Source organism: Cervus elaphus, chromosome 22 (assembly GCF_910594005.1).
Source record: "Cervus elaphus chromosome 22, mCerEla1.1, whole genome shotgun sequence".
In the NCBI taxonomy this organism is placed as follows: Eukaryota; Metazoa; Chordata; class Mammalia; order Artiodactyla; family Cervidae; genus Cervus; species Cervus elaphus.
Window position 1 is genome coordinate 12,294,380 of NC_057836.1, and position 17,302 is coordinate 12,311,681.

The 17,302-nt window shown below is 39.2% G+C and overlaps 1 protein-coding gene across 25 annotated transcripts in view; it reads right to left on the minus strand.

Annotated features, from left to right (window-relative positions):
• WNK1 (WNK lysine deficient protein kinase 1) overlaps positions 1 to 17,302 on the minus strand; it is a 128,614-nt gene that overhangs the window by 35,261 nt on the left and 76,051 nt on the right. For 15 of the 25 annotated variants that reach the window (XM_043881868.1, XM_043881876.1, XM_043881873.1 and 12 more), the window contains exons 5-9: positions 10,509 to 10,597; positions 8,458 to 8,677; positions 6,860 to 7,193; positions 5,911 to 6,098; positions 223 to 1,464 (exon numbers count right to left, since the gene is read on the minus strand). In XM_043881868.1, coding sequence (XP_043737803.1) covers positions 223 to 1,464; positions 5,911 to 6,098; positions 6,860 to 7,193; positions 8,458 to 8,677; positions 10,509 to 10,597 — 2,073 coding nt within the window. The remainder of the gene's footprint in view (positions 1 to 222; positions 1,465 to 5,910; positions 6,099 to 6,859; positions 7,194 to 8,457; positions 8,678 to 10,508; positions 10,598 to 17,302) is intronic. The other 10 variants (XM_043881884.1, XM_043881883.1, XM_043881881.1 and 7 more) reach the window with 1 other exon arrangement.

Sequence of the window (17,302 nt, forward strand, 5' to 3'; positions counted from 1 at the left end):
TCTTTTTTCCAAGGGTTTGTACACATTATAGGTAAATCAAGAAGCTCTGGTCTCATATTTTGGTCTTAAATACAAGTAGTTTAAAATCACCCTCCCCACTCAATGGAGAAACTCCACAATAAATTAAACAATATCCCTGATGAATGGAAAAGAGGGACAGAAAACTTAAATGTAACTGTCACAGCAGGGTAGTGTAAAAGAACCGTGAAGTTTTCCTGTAACCTGTGGATGGAGTGCAGATCCTCCTGAAGAAAATGAGGCGGATAAAACCTGCGGAGAGGTGGCTCCTTGGGGGAAACAGAAGAAGAGTGGGGATTCTTGCAACACTGTCTGAGGCAGGCGGATAAAGGGTAATGAGACGTCAGAGCCAAAAGGAGCAGCTGCTCCCCCTGTAGGGGGAGGTGACTGAAATTCACTGGGGTCTGAAGAAGTGACCTGGGAGGAATCACTGGAGTACTCTGGGCTTCCTATGGGCCAGGTCTGTCCGGTGGGCTCCACCACAGAGATGGTCAACTCTGGGGCCTGGGGCGTCTGCTGCTCTTCAGTCACAGGCTGCAGGCGGCTGTGTAATCCTGCAGGTTGAGGAGGTGGTTCTTCCTGGTTCGAGTCCACAGCAACCTGCCGATTTCGGTAAATGCGCTGAGGTAAAACTCCTCCCTCTCCTTCTCCTGAAGAGGAGCTTGGAGTATGAATGTGAAACTCAAACACACAACTGCTTCTGCTTTCGTTGTTATGAGTTAACACAGCAGGTGCAGAATGAGGAACAAAGACAGGGTGAAACTTCAAGTGTGTGGCATCTGTACTGACAGGTGCAGAAACGCTAGACAGGGGAGAGCCTGGGCTCAGTCCCGAATCTAATCTTACATTTTGGAGGTGTCCTACCAGGAGAGCCTGTCCCGATGGAAATTCAAAGACAGAACTGGAGGTGGGGCCCCCGTGCACTGGCTTCTGCTCAGGTGTCTGCTTCATAGGACTTGACAGGACTGGTGAGCTGTATGGAATACCCTCAAACTGTTCTGCCACCTGGGCCTGGTAATGTACCCCGGCTAGATACACTGCTTCCGGAGGGAGGAAGTAGTGAGCTTCTTCTGGAAGCACCAGTCCAGCTCTGTAGTCACTGTAAACTGGAGCTGGCTCAAACACAGGATGGGCCTGCACCTCACACAGCTCTCCAGCGACTCCACTGGCTGCAGGGCTCCACATGACTACAGTCTCTGGAGTCCAGTTAGGTGGGCTGCCACCAGGTGGAAGAAGACTCTGGCCGACAGTCCTCAGCAGGGGTTGGAACTGGTGAGTTTGGGCTTCCAAGAAGGAGGTGCTCTTACGCCGCTGGGCAATGGCCACCTTCGGTGGACAGGTGGGAGGTGGTGAAAAAGAAACTGGACGTTCATGAATAGTTGGGAAAAATATCTGTGATTCTGGGTATGTTGGGGTCCCCCCACGCGGATGCGCCATGGACTGAGGCTGTATCAACATGAATAAGACAAGTAATTCATACATTCATATGTGAAATTACATCAGACATGCACAACTGGGCAGCTCTGTGTAACCCTACAAAATGGTTACACCAAATTTATAATTAATAAAGAAATATAATGCTTTTGGAAATTATGTGCATAGTAAAAACCCATTAAATACATCCAGGGTTAATAAAACTATTCTGTGGGCATCTTTGCATTAGATAAGAGCTGCTTTTCCACAACACTCCCCTCCTCAAAGGAAATGAAGAATTTAACCTTCCGAGTGACTATTCTGCTTTTACCCACAAGTAACATGCTCACTTATGACTGTACCAAATCTTCCTACCCTGAAGCCTTATCATCTTCTGCTGTGTTAAGAGGCTCCAGGGTTCATTTCTGATTAACTAACGTCATGTCTTCTAACTAGAAATCAGAAGAGATTTCTGATGGGTAATAAAAGATACACAGCTTGGCTAGTGACCATCATTTGGTTTGGGAAACCAAACCATACACAGTTAGTTTTACTACATGAAACATGTTAGAGATGCCAAACCACTGAATGTCCACTTTTCTGATACCATTTTAAGGATCGACTAATTTGCTATTCAAATCAGGTGAAAAGGGTAATGTAAACAGCCACCCTGATCTGACAGCATTTTTTGGTCATAGAAGCAGTTCTAGGTTAAACACTCTAAAATTAGAATTCTACCCTGTCAAATGCAAATGGTACACACTGTAATAGTTCACTTTCATGGGCCCTTTTTTTAAAGGGTAGATCAGTTTCACTTTTTCAATAGGAAAGATCCTATCAAAATTGCAAAACGGCTCCACTGTTACTTCTTCACAACAGTTTAAAAGGAGGTTTCTATTTTGAATCAGAATGTTCTGGTTTACTGTTGTTTATTCAACAGTATCCCGAGGCCACAAGACACTATACAGTTAATCACTCTCCCAGGTACAAATCTGAAGTTTTGGGATTTCTAGATCAGAATGCTAACCAAATCCTCTATCTGGAAAAGCAGCAGCAAAGTCCCACAGTGTTTGAAATAACCTTAAGAGATAAACACATCTACAGACATTAATGGGGCCAAGACAAACTGCAAGTATTTTATGTGCGCCTTAATGTACTGCATTACAGTCAAGGTCCACTATTCAATCTAAAAAAAAAAAAAAAAAAAATTTTGCCAAGAGGGAACATTATGTGGCCTTTTAGGTTGTTGATCCCTCATTTTAAATAGGTAACAAATTAAAAGCAACTTTCTCTCTTCAATTATTCCTCACTGACTACGGGAAAAAATGGACTCAAGCAGTATTATTGGTATCTATCTAGAACAAAGTGAAAACATATTTGGATAACTTCTGATAAAGAGAAAGTTTGCTTTCAAAAAAGCCAACGAGTTTAAATAATACACATACTCTTTGCTAAGATGAAAATGCAAGGAGTTGAATACACTGGTGGGGATAGGAGATTATAATAAAGGCTAAATTTTTCTGCTCACAGACTGCTATGTGCCAAGGGTGTTATAAGCATTCTCTCTCATTACCTCCTTGCTTTTCTCCCCATTACAGTCTTATAACAAACAAATTACAAGAAAAACCTATTTCCTAAAAGCGTACTATATTACTAAGTTCAGTCCTGTTCTTTAATCATTATTACAACTCCTGATGCCTGGATGTATTCATTGGTGATAAATGCTCATCTGTCAGGAAGTTGGTGTTACATACAGCACTGACAAAGAGGGAAGGCAGGCTGGAGCGTCGGCACTTGCGCTGAGAGGCAGAGTACATAGGCAGGACCCTCTCCAATGCTTTAGAAAGCTTTTCGGCAAAAGTTTCCTCGGGGGCAGTCCGGAGGAGGGAAGGAGAAAGAGGTGCGGACAGCACTGGTGGTGGGGTGGAAGGAGCACTGGGAGAGATGCGGGACAGAGAGGGGACAGCAGGAAGATGGGGGACACAAACCGACATGCTACGGCCACGACGAGGCTAAACAGAAAACAAACACACACGTGAAAAACACAGCACTCTGAAAACAAAACAAAATGTACAATGGTAACAGGGCACAGCTGACATAAAGAAATGTTCCATCCTCCCCCCATTCCACGAAGTCATTTTCTGAGGAGACAGAACTCCACAAAGAGCACTTGGCAGACCATGCTATTCTCTCTACACTGTTGGTCAAGTGCAGGTTTTTAAAAATTAACCACCAAAATAATGATCAAGTACCTTCCTAAACATTCTGAAATAACATTAACTGTTATGAGTGTATGAGTAAGAATGACCGACTGAGGCAGCAAAGCAGACTGGGAAAACGATGAATACTGGCTTGTAGTCTCTGCAAACTTGTTAATAAATTCTATCAGTTTAATGCACATTACAAGATACAGAAGATCTTAAGACTGAATTGCTCTTCTGGAGCTCTGGGAACCTCAGACATACAGGATTTCTCAGTCCTATTTTAGAAGGCAGTAAACAAAAAGTTGTTGGCTGATAGAATAGTTTATCACATTTGCCTATCTTTGTCAATAAAGCTAAAAGTCATATTCCAGGAAAAGCATTAGTTTTCTAGACATAATTCATAGTAGATACAGGAAATATTCTGTATTTTTACTAAAGTAGTCAATGGAAAAATATCTAAACTGTGAATCTCTAAAGAATAACGTTAAATTTTTTTCAGCCACAACAAAGTTGACTTTGGTTTAAAAGTTTAAAGCATCTTAATATAAAGGCTTCAATATAGCCACAAAGCAGCAAATCTAAAGCTCTAAGGCTGTCCTGAGCATGTCTGTTGTTTCCTTTTAGAAACTGTGAACTGTGTAATTAATTACATTTTTTCCCCACTCTTGCTTCTCTTGTATTTTTAAATTTTACTTGTAATTGATATCCTATTGCAAGCCATGGTAAATACTTTCTGGAATTAGAAAGGACTGATTATAAAAGCTTTGAAAAATCCTCAATATTTAGTAATTCTTCATGAGACTTCCATAGAATATTATCATTAAAAGGCAAGAATGTCTGCCTTTTTTCATTTCATTTAATTAATGGTATGCTTTTAGAACATTAATAAATATAGCTATATTTGTGGCTCAAATATTTAACATCTTCATAAATGGTCAGTCCTTTTCCATTTCTAAAATAGAGACCCAAAGTTCATATCCTGTGATGTGGGAAGCCAAGAGATTAAAAAGTTTTTAAGAAATCTATAGTTATGATGATCCAGAAGAAATCAACAAGAGTAGAAACTGATAAGAAATGCTGACAAATAATATTTGTTACATCACAGAAATACACCTGTACAGTCTGTATAAAGCTCTTCTACCCTACCTACTTATTTTAAAGGTCAGAGAAGTAGATTGCTATTACACTGGAAGTTTTCTTTCTGTAACTGTGGCCATTCATCTTAACATGTAGCCAATGGAGAACTAACTAATGGACTCTAAAACAAGCAAACATCTTTTATTCCAAGCTGTAGGATAAGAGACCAGAACAAGCAGAAGTATTTTCTTACCAGAGAAAGGGTTTCATTCAATGAAGAACAAGAGTTCCACAAATTCAAAGTTTCTGAGACAGAGGGGCAAGCTATCTGCCTAAAGATCTCACTAAACAAGAGCACTGTAGTGACCAGTAATTCTCAATTCCGTCCTGAGGCAGAAGATGCATCTTGTTCACTTCTGAAGACTTCATGGAAGGTTGACCAAAGAAATGGGGTATTATCTACTGGTCTATTTGAATATTCTCTGTATGAGAAGCAAGAGTGGCTAATGTAAAACATGGGTAATAATGTGTGTGTGTGTGTGTATATATGCATAGGTACAAATGTACAATATATACATCAGGATATAATTGCTACAAATTGAATCTGAAAATAAATCAGTCATAAAACAGATACCAAAATAAAGGGAAGAAGCAAATGAACATATACTGGGGAAAGAACTTGTGTCCAACACAGACTTTAAGGCAAGAACACGCATAGCAACTGATGATTAAACACAAGCGCTAAATTAAATGGTCATTCCTTTTCTCTGGTGTACTCACATGCAGCATTCTATAATGGTTTGAAGGTCTTACCTGTGTTTTATACAATAAGATGTCTTACAGAAAATGTTTAGTAATTCTTTCAAGTAACTTCTGAAAAACTCTCCTTGCCCCCAACTCCCAAACCATCTGTATGTCTAACTTAGACTGCTTTGAACAGTTTCAACTTTAAAGTGCTAGAGAGCATTATCTTTAATCAAACGCTGATGAGTTTAAATCCTGTGAACAGTGTCTTCACAGAGTAAGGCACGTACCCCACCCTGCCTGAATCACTCTGACGGTTCTATAATAAACAACCTGCCTCCTCTGGAAAGGCACCACTTGCACTTTTTACTCTGGACTCGTGCTGTCACTCATTCAGTGGCAGAGTGTGCCCTGAGCATGTTACAGGTGTGCGCGCTCTTGCACAGTTACTCACCAAACTTGAGGGTGGATATACTGCATGGGGCTGAGCCTGTGCTTGGACAACAGATGCTGTGTGCCCTGGGGGGGCGCCAGTGGAAGGTGCCTGCTCATGCTGGGACCCGTACGAAACTGTCTGTTGGCTGCTCACTCGAGATTCCGTGAAGACAGAAGACCCTTGACCACTGTCAACTGTCCCGTCAGCTGAAGGAGACGTTGCCAAAATACAAGACAGAGAGACAAATCATGAAAAGGAGATTCATCTTTTCCCATCACAAACCCCTGATTTTAGAGTTAATTGGTCTTATCTTTGCACAGACCTGAACTAAATAAAGAATGACTAGTTTTACTAAGCAGATTTCTATGTTTAACTGACGAATCCATATAGAAAAGTTTCATCTTAAAAAAAAAAAAAAAATCCCCTGGCCATCACAGAATTTACCACCCAATGAACAAGGGGGAATAAAACAGAAAGTTGTTAATAGGCCTGAAGTTTGACACAGCTTCCAAAGTCTTAACCATGGAGACCAGTGGGCTCTATTAAGATGGCTCAATTAGTAACTAGTGGCCTCATTAATTTCTAGTTTATATGTTATTCAGCTTTGCTAAAAGAGCTGAACCAGATTAACAGGTTCAATATTAAGTAGCTAAGATAAACTTGTCACATTTCACTATTAATTTAAGAAACTGTAAAAGGTAGGAATCTACAAATAGAACATCCAAGATGCTGGAACCTGCAGAATTTCTCACATCCTAATCCCATTTCCTCACTGTCCCATTCTTCTATGCTATTAGCTGTGAACATAAGAACCAAAAGGAAAAGGAGACAGCAAACATTTCAAACCTCTTATTTATATGTTAGATTCACAATTCAAAACCAAGAGGCCAGTGCAAAATGATGACCAGGAAGACAGAGCATCAGCTAAGAGCGTGCCTAGCAACCTCACTGGGCCCCTGATACTCACATATCACAGACACACCAGGCTGCTGGTACTGCAGCTGCTGGTGCTGGTCGGCCTCAGGCTCTTCTGGCTCTACCTGCGTGGAGACGGATGCAGACACAGCAGAGGCAGCGGGTCCGCCAGTGCTGGTGGCAGGGGGCTGCTGGACTCCGGCCTGGGAGGCGCTGGGCTGCTGCTCCACCTGCTGCTTGAGGCTGCTCTCCTCCTGCTTCCTTTTTTCTTGCTCCTCCCGCACTAATTGACGCTGTTCTCGTTTTCTCTTAATTAACGATACTCTATCTTTGATGGCTTTTGCCATGGTCTTGTGGTCACCTTCACAGACATACCCAGAATCTACCTACAGGATGAAAGGGTACATCAGGAAACAGCAGGATAGCGAAAGAAAACAAACCAAACACAAACAATAGTCTTTGGAGAAAGAAAAACAGAGAAGGAGAGGAAGAAAGAACTGTCCGAGCACTGACCTTAACCAAACAGTGAAACTACTGGTCTGCACTATGCACGTGCCCACCATTTTTGCAGATACTCATGGGGTGGATGCTATTATCTTTATACGAACTCATCAAGTACATGTACTTTCACTAATTATAACAAATCAATAGGGAACCTAAGCATCCAAGTGGTAAAACCAAAAGGCTTATTTTATTATACTCAATTTCCCACTCACATGTAACCATCAATATGAACCTGTGCTGCTTTTACTTCTCTTCACTAGAAAGAAAGAAAAGAAAAGAGTAAAGTAGCCCACCAGGCTCCTCCATCCATGGAATTTTCTAGGCAAGAGTACTGGAGTGGGTTGCCATTTCCTTCTCCAGGGGATCTTCCTGTTACAGGGATCGAACCCAGGTCTCCCGCACTGTGGGCTGACGCTTTACCGTCTTTTCACTAGACAACCACTTAACCAAACAAAACAACTGTGGTAAATATGTGAAGGTTAAAAATAAAAACTCAAATAATATAAAAACCTGACAGTTAAAAATAAGTACCTCTCTCATGCTGAACCCTTCTCAAATGTAAGTACTGAATGGCTCTGACACATTCGGGCAGAGACTGTCTCCATCTCTGCACAGTAAATGGCTATTAAGGCACCATGAAAAGCCTAAGCTTGGCGAAGTGTTTCCCTGAAAACGACAGGCCAAAAGCTGCCTACTAACGAGTGATCCTGAAAATTTCCTTTAAAGTAAAAACAATGTGTGAACTGATTATTGGGTTTATTACCCAGATGAGTGACCAAAGGCTAATGTATCAGTATGTAGAAACAATTTTTCATTCTAACTAAATAGGTTACACTAATTAGAAGTCAGTCAATCCTACAGACTTTGAAAATGACTTCAAAATGTCCTCCAGTTCACTCCTTCTCTGTATATCTGCCTGCCTGCCTGCCTGTCCATCCATCTATCACTATACATATCTATGCATATACATGTCTTCTAAAATAAGAATAAATCTTGGGACCATTAATGGAATTTTATATCAATAGAATATGTCATACACACTGCTTCATAAACTGCTTTTCTGCTCAACAGTATCAATGTATATCAACAGTATCAACGTACATAAATCAGCATAAAATTTAAATGGCTTGATCGGTGCTAATTTACCATTTCTTGAGCAACGTCTTCTGGCACATCTTTCTCCAAGTCAAAGGAAAACTCGATAGCTTCATTGTCTTTGTATTTCCCCTTTAGTTTCTTAATATCTTCAATACGTAGCCATAATTTAATGGCTATCTTTTCTCCATCATCTTCTTCTGCTAATTCTACCCGTACCCCTGTTTCCTCCTGGAAGAAGGCATGGTTCAAAAGGTCTTTGATAGAGTATCTTCAAAAGAGAAGGGAAAGAAACAAAAAACAAAATGCCATTAGATTTAAAAGATACTTCTCAAGTATGTTATGTTTAGAATAATGAAAAAGGACTGCAAAAAGAAGAACAGGAATTTTCTAATTCATCTCTACACTGCTTCATTTAAGCAGTGATTATAGTTTTATTCAAGTTATGGAACATCAAAACAATCTCAATTATGAATAAGGGCTGAAAGTGATACTTCTTATTACTGGAGTATAATTGCTTTAAAACGTTGTGCTAGTTTCTGTTGGACAACAAAGGGAACCAGCTGCATGTACACGTGCGGCCCCTTCCCTCTTGAGCCTCCCGCCCCTCCAGGTCATCACAGAGAACCCAGCTGAATTCCCTGTGCCACACAGCAGCTTCCTCCTAGGCACCTATTTCACACATGGTAGTGTATACATGTCAGTGCTACTCTCCCTGGAAGTGATACTTTTAAATGTGTTTATATAGTGCTTATATTAATAGTTAACCAAATTCTTGTATGTATGATCTCATCTGATTTCTGGTATCCAATGAGATACCATTTCCTGATCAGCAGGAAATGGATGGATTCTCAGAGAGACTGACCATCTTGCTCAATTATAAAAGTCATAAATCATGGAATCAAAACTCAAAAACCTTTTTATTTCTATAGTACATTACCTTCTAATATAGCAATTTTTCTTTACACAATAAATCCTCTCAATTCTTGGTTCAGCACCTAGTGTACTAGGCAAGCAGAAGTCTGATTATGGAACAGTTTTCTCTAGATAAATCCTCTCAAAATACCAGTAATCTAGTAAACTGTTCCATCAAGACAAGAAACAAGAGTACCACATTCTATGACTGGAGACAAATATTCCTTTATAGTTTTTTTAAAAAATGTTCTTAAAGAGATTAAGGTGTCTCTTTTTCAATCAGTGTATATAAAAACAGAAACCCAAACTAAATTTCTACTAAAAAGCTTTAAAGATCAAGATCTTAAGCTCTTCCAAATAACAAAGTTATGAAAAGAACATGAGACTGGAGAAGAGAAGATATGGAATTCTTTAATTTGGCTGAAATACCTGATCACTCATATTCTTCAAGAGGTAGATTATGTTCAATTTACACTTTGTACTAGTGGGTCTACTTTTTCTTTTGTGGATGGTGACGGGGGATGGTGAAGGTAGATTATTTTTCAAAAACAGACACTGGACCTTTGCCATGCCTAACGGGTGATGAATCAGCTATATGGCAGATCAGATACTTGCCACTCCTCTGAGAAAAGCCCTCTGTTAGCATAATGACTAAGCCAGATCTCCTCCCAAGCTCTGGGTGAAGTTGTCTCTTCTTACTCAAAGGAATTTTGACATTTTGCTCTTCTTCAATTCTGGCATAGCAACAGTAAATCAATACCTGCATAGCTGAGTTGATTTTAAAGAGCCAAAAATTTTACTTCATCTTTAGAATTCAACTGGTAAACAGCTAAGGAAGAGATCTGTTGTGTCAGGATAGAACCTAGTGAGTTTTACAAATCAGGTAGATGGTATAAGTAGCCCTTACTGAATGCAGCAGCTACATTTAAGGTGGTTCTGGATTATTCAAAGTCTACCAAACCACACTTTTACAATATTTCAGTATACTAAATCTGAATACTACCTCGAGTGGACAGAAGTTCACTTTCAAAGATATTAAATGACATAAACAGAGAAACTAAGTATTAGAAAACTAATACTTTTACAAGTAAAGTATTACATACACCTTAGGTTGAGGGTTCTATTCAGAGCATATTATACTTGAAGTTTTTGTTTAAGCAATATCCAGGTCAAAAGAGGCAACTTACCTTTCATCTTTGTTTTGCCGTATGCATCCTTCAATAATTTCCTTCACTTCTGGAATTGCTACTTTGTCAAAACTGGCTGGCTTCACTCCCTGAAAATCATAAAAATAGCAACAGGAACACATTAATGAAGGCAGGGACTTTGAACCTGAATTTGAACTTGCCTCCTAAGGTTCTACTCAACTGCCTTCTCACCATCCTGGCTTTTTCCTGGTTTGCCTGCAGGATCTAGTTCATGCAGGGTCAGAGCTGGTAGTAGCTATTTAGCCCCTACAAGGTAACAATAGGGAATAGTTAAGACAGCGGAGTCACTTACTTCCATGGCCACCACACTGTTAGTGATAAAAGTAGGCTATCATTAGCATCTTTTGCTGTGTTTCAGGTAATGGAAATTTTGGCTAAAACAAAGCCCAAAGTTCTAATTGGTTAGATCTTCTGTTCAACCTTGTTCCCTAACACATTAATCAACGTAACATGCAACTCTTTTGAACAGAGGACCCATGTGTGGGCATGAATTCACATGCTTAGTCTGGCAGGTATTCTATCAATATAGTACTCCTTAACAAACTCAGTAAGAAGTGAAGAATTTAGACTGGTTTGGCATGGTAACTGAAGAGCGAATTGTCTTGTACATACGAAAACATAAAATGACAAATAACATATCAGATACATCTGAAAGACAAACTTTCCAATTAATTTCAGAAAAAAATTTAACATCACTATTACATAAAACAGCACCATTGTAATATTTTAGAATTTTCACAAAAGGTAAATTCTTTGCAAATGAAAATTTCAGCAGTGTGTAGAAAATGTATACAAGATAGAAGAATAACAATCTACTCCTGTCTGAGAGATGGTGTGGAGAAGAACATCTCATTATCTATTCCTGCCTCTTCTAAGTCACACAGACTGAGCTGAAGTAGCAACACGATATACTTTCCAAGAGGCAAGGTAAGTCTATGACCACCTAACACACAGCGAGGAGGAGACAGGGACTAGAAATAATCACCCAATGTCTCGGTGACAATACATATTATTTGAATTTTTCCTCAATCTTCTTATTTTTCAAGTCTAGCTAAGTCTTCTCAACCAGTCCTTGTCATCACATAATCATTCTAATAAAAACAAAAAACAATGTCACTGAAGGAAAAGCCTGCTTTAATTGAGCAAGCTGGTATGGTATGGCATGATATTTTAAATTAAAGCTAAAGAAAACAGGAACTGATTTTTGTTTTTTTTTTAAAAGGATGATGCTCACTAAAAGTTCTCTGGTAGCAGAAACACTGGAGATTTTTATATTTGCTTTTAATTTTTACAATAAACATGTAAAAGTATAAAAGCAAACTTTTAAGATGCCATTTACAAATATAATGGGAAGAACAGTCTAAAATACTTAAAAAAAATAAAATAAGACACTGTATAAGTTCCTAGAACATTCACTATTGGCAGAAAACTATCTGAAAGATTGTTCTTTGGTAAAATTAGACAGTAATACACAGCTGGCCTTTCATGTAAGGACACTTCAAATGTACAGGAAAGAAGCTAAAGAGGCTACAGAATAGGATTAGAAAACATGTTCCCACGTTCATAAACACACACATTTTAGAGGAATGAGTCTGACCTTCTGGCAACTCTACATATTGAGTTAATAAATCACACATATACTGACTATATTAAGACTTCTCCATTTCAATTTAGCACAGGCATACTGGAAAGATGAAAGGATGGAGCATAAGACTTGAATTCAGTGCGACCTGGACAAGCAGAAGCAGCTCTGAGCTTCATTTCCCTGTCTAGCAAAGGGGGATAATACCTGTTTAACTATATTCATGGGAACTAGACTCATGTGTGACTGTCCAGGTTGAAAGCTCTTTGAATTATTAAGTTTGCTGACCTAAGGCACCTTTGACTTCAAAAGTAATCACCAATGGTAATAAGGCTTAGAGTTAAAAAGAAAGCATAAAATTCTCTTTGAAAAATAATCACCAAGATCCACAGTGAACATGCTTTCAGCTTTGCTTATCCTTAAAAACAATCCTCTTGTTAATCCAACCTATGCAGACAAACACATTCACAAACAGGAATTTCTATTTACAGGTAAAAAAGCTAGTTGAACAATCAAGATTCCAGATCACAGTTGCAAAACCAGCAACTATGCATCATATAACACACTGACTCTACTAGGGTAAGCTCTTTCTCAACGTATAGCCAAGATTCAAGTTTTCTGCACCGGCGCTGTACAACTGCAACCACCACCGCCAGGCTCAGCTGCTACTGCCGCCTTAGAGAGCACCGCAGGCGCCGAGACAGCCAGTGCACGAGACAGCCCAGCGGCTGGTATTCAACCATCACCCACTGAGACAGTGAGAAAGACAAGACATTTCACCAAGCATCAAGAAGCCAGGATTATCCACATATCTTATCAAACTATCAAACAGAGGTATTCTGAATCATTTGGAAAGAAGCAAGGATATACAGGAATTGTATATTAAAAGTGACCCCCCCCCAAAAAAGTAAAAATAAGCATAAAACATCAATGACCTGGAATGTGACCTACTGAAGTCATCTGGGGCACCTGATGGAAAGCCACTTAAAATTAACAAACACATGTTTCAATACATAAGACGTATCATACTCAGAAGCTTCTTGTTCTACGAGAACTGTTTTTTTAATAATTGATAAATTTTTAAATTAAAAAGTTGATTTAAGATTACTCTAAAACATCATTTAAGCACCAAACAGAACAATGATAAGAAAATGTTTTCATGATGATATTTCATCTCTTTTCCTTGAATTTGTTTATTTCAAAAAAGATGATGAAGAGTCTAAAAATCCTTCAAATGACACCTCTTTTCTATACTCTCTGATTTAGCCCCACACAGTCTTTTTTCACTCCTGTTTTGAACAGCAGAAGCAAAGTTTTGCTCATCTATTCTGAATGAGGTTCAAGAACACAAAACATAAAAGAGTACTAAGGAAGATAAATTGGGCTAATGTTTTACACATTAGAAAACCTAAGTTAAAGACTGGTGCCTTGTCCCTTCACCCTTCCAGAGTCAGCAAGCTGCCAACTCCAGAAACACTCTTCCTCACTGCTGTGATTCACAAGACCTCTCTTCAGGCAGAAGTGCCGTAAAATGTTTCTTTGACATGAAACAGCAGCTTGTTATTCTGCATTACACAAAAGTACTTCTTCAACAGCTAATGTATATCCATTTAAGACACCTCTGGGATTAAAATTATATATACTCATAAACGAAACAAAAAAGGTGACTTTTATGCAATCTTAAATGGAGAACAAAAAGAAAAAAACAATAGTTGTGATTCTCCAAGGGTACATCAGAGTTGATACTTAAAAAAAAAACTGACATAAATCTTTATAAAATATGTTGCTTTATTTAAACTAAGAAAAACTCCAAACATATACGCATCTCACAGACTGAGTTTTCTGTCAATTCTATATACTCATAGTTTGCAGCTAATCTGCTGGAAAAATAAAAGTGAGTCATAATAAAAAATAAAAGTGAGTCATAATGTAGTATCCTCCGGTTCAGTCTTCTGGCTCTTAAAAACTGTCAGCACTTGAATTCTTAAAAACTTAAGCTGTAGTGTGTCAGGGTAACATTTTTCTCTTCCTAAGAGTAAAAATTTTCCTAACCACTCAGAATTGAGAAAAGTCTCCTTCCTCCTCATAGAAAATGCTGTGTAAGTTAACTAAATTGCAGAACTATTTTGAAAAGCATTCTGAATTAACAATCCCAATACTTTAACTGAAACCTTCCATACATAAATATCACAACACACCTTTGGTATATATTGGAAATTCTTACCCACCTCATTTACACAATCCTTTTGAGAGCAGCAGCAGCAATGAGAATTTACGAAGACAAACACTGAGCAAAAATCTCTCTTTGTAAAATCCATCAGAAAAGGCAAAACAGACTTGTTAGAGGAAAATGGAGGGGGGAGGGGATCATATAAGATGTAAGTTAACAGAATAACTTAGCCCACAGCATAAGCAAGGCAGACGTCAAAATCAGGCTGAAGTTGAATTTCCTGTTTAACACTAGCCATGCTTCCACGACTCTCAAACATGGGTTTGCTCTGCTCAGCCAACAATCTCCTTATTACTTACTGATCAGCCCTTTAAACACAACTACATGCTGAATAGCAGGCAAACTTATTCTGCTACTCCTCCTCCTGCCTCTCCTCCAACAGCAGCAGGTCCCTAGACAAACAAGATTCTTCACTTGCTCAAAGCTCCACCCCTGCCATGTCCACAGGTTCTGCCTCCTTGACACCAATACCTACACTAGAAATCTGTTTATCTAAACACCCCTCTTCCCCTTCCTCATGTTGAAACTAAGCTTCAAAAGAAAATGGGGAATGAATTCAGTGACCAAAATGTAAACTCAGAATATACAGCCTAAAGAACACTGGACAAGAAAACCCCAATACCGGGGTTGAGCTCCCCGTACATAAAGTTCAGCCTATAGATACCAAGTCTGTGTGACTGGAGCCATATTCTTTAAACTCACTTGAAAAGTGAGCCTAACAGTTCCTGTTTACCTAATTTAGAAAGTGGTGACATTAAGGTAAACTGTCTTACCACGGTCTCATGGTACATTAAAAAAATTTAAACAGCTGCGAATTAGTACACAGAAGTGATAAGAATTTATTCTTCTGCTTTTCTTCCCTAAAAGCCTTAACATATAGATCTACCTAAAGACATCTCCATTTGCCAGGAAGAGCTCTTGGACCCAATGACTACTGCTTTAATCCTGGTGATTAAGGAAAGGTTTTTCCTCATGGAATTTAACAAAGATGATAGAAAAATCACTGCTCATGGCAGTGTTAGGTTGGGTAACATAACAAAGTGCCGTCCCTTGTAATGTGGTAAGCCTGAATCCCCATCAAGACAGTGGATACTAAGGCTTCAATCACTCAAGAACAGTAACGTAACAGCTTAGAAGTTATTTGATAGGAAGATCTCTATTCTAAAGGCTGGAAATGACTTAATTCTAACAATTTTCCTGCTCAACATAACTCATCACTATCAAGCACACCAAGTAGGTAGTGCAGAAGGCCAATACTGGTCCTAACTATAGCATGCAGTTCACCACTACCTTTAACTTTGGTGTTTGAGCAAGCCTGCTCAAGACTATGCTTAGATAATGAAAACGAAACAGAGGACTACAGGTATGTTCTCTGCTTCATAGGTTTATATATAAGTATGTGAGAATGTTTTTAAACTTTACTGTGCAACAAACAAAACCAAAACTGAGGCAGCTTTTGGACAGAGGTAAAATGTAGGCACAAATATCTAATTCTGTGAAGACCAGCATTTTTAATATACCAAAATTGAGTTTTCACTATGTACAATAAAATACCATTCACATACATGTAACAGTTTATAGGTCTAAATCGTCCTTCTCTTTAACTCTGCCTTTCTCTGGACTTCACCAATTTCTTTCAAAGCCATCATTATTTCCATGATCCAGAACAGAAAACCTTACTTATTCTCAGATGCTTCTTCACAACACTTAAGTGCTATTATTCTCTGGGAGCTCCTTAAACAAAGAGAAACATTTACAACAGCAGGTAACAGCTAGCTGTTAGTACTCCTACTTTCCCTCCAACGGCTAAAGGTGTCTGGCTGGACAAAAGTGAGATTTTTACTGGCTTCTTTGTTACTTCTCAACATCATTGCTTTTTCTGCATAACAACTGTGACCACCAATCCAGACTGACAACATCAGTTCAGTTTTTCAGTCATGTCCAACTCTTTGCAACCCCATGAACTGCAGTACGCCAGGCTTCCTTGTCCATTACCAACTCCCACAGCTTGCTCAAACACATGTTCATTGAGTCAGTGATGCCATCCAACCATCCCATCCTCTGTTGCCCCTTCTCCTCCTGCCTTCAATCTTTCCCAGCATCAGGGTCTTTTCCAGAGAGTCAGTTGTCAGTTCTTAACACAGGTGGCCAAAGTATTGGAGTTCCAGTCCTTCCAATGAATATTCAGGACTGATTTCCTTCAGAATTGACTGGGTATCCCCTTCTCCTGCCTCAGTCTTTCCCAGCATCGGGGTCTTTTCCAATGAGTCAGTTCTTCCCATCGGGTGGCCAGAGTATTGGAATTTCAGCTTCAACATCGGTCCTTCCAATGACTATTCAGGACTGATTTCCTTTAGGATTGACTGGTTTGATCTTGCAGTCCAAGGGACTCTCAAGAGTATTCTCCAACACTCCAGTTCAGAAGCATCAATTCTTTGGTGCTCGGCTTTCTTTATGGTGCAACTCTCATATCCATAGCTGACTACTGGAAAAACCATAGCTTTGACTAGATGGACCTTAGTCAGCAAAGTAATGTCTCTGCTTTTTATTACACTGTCTAGGTTTGTCATAGCTTTTCTTCTAAGGAGCAAATGTCTTTTAATTTCATGGCTGCAGTCACCATCTGCAGTGATTTTGGAGCCCAAGAAAATAAAGTCTTTCACTGTTTCCATTGTTTCCCCATCTATTTGCCATGAAGTGATGGGGCAAGATGCCATGAGCTTCGTTTTTTGCATGTTGAGTTTTAGGCCAACTTTTCCACTCTCCTCTTTCACTTTCATCAAGAGACTCTTTAGTTCTTCTTTGCTTTCTGCCATAATGGTAGTGTCATCTACATATCTGAGGTTATTGATATTCTCCTGGCAATCTTGATTCTAGCTTGTGCTTCATCCAGCCCAGCATTTTGCACGATGTACTCTGTATATAAGTTAAACAGGCAGGTTGACAGTATACAGCCTTGAA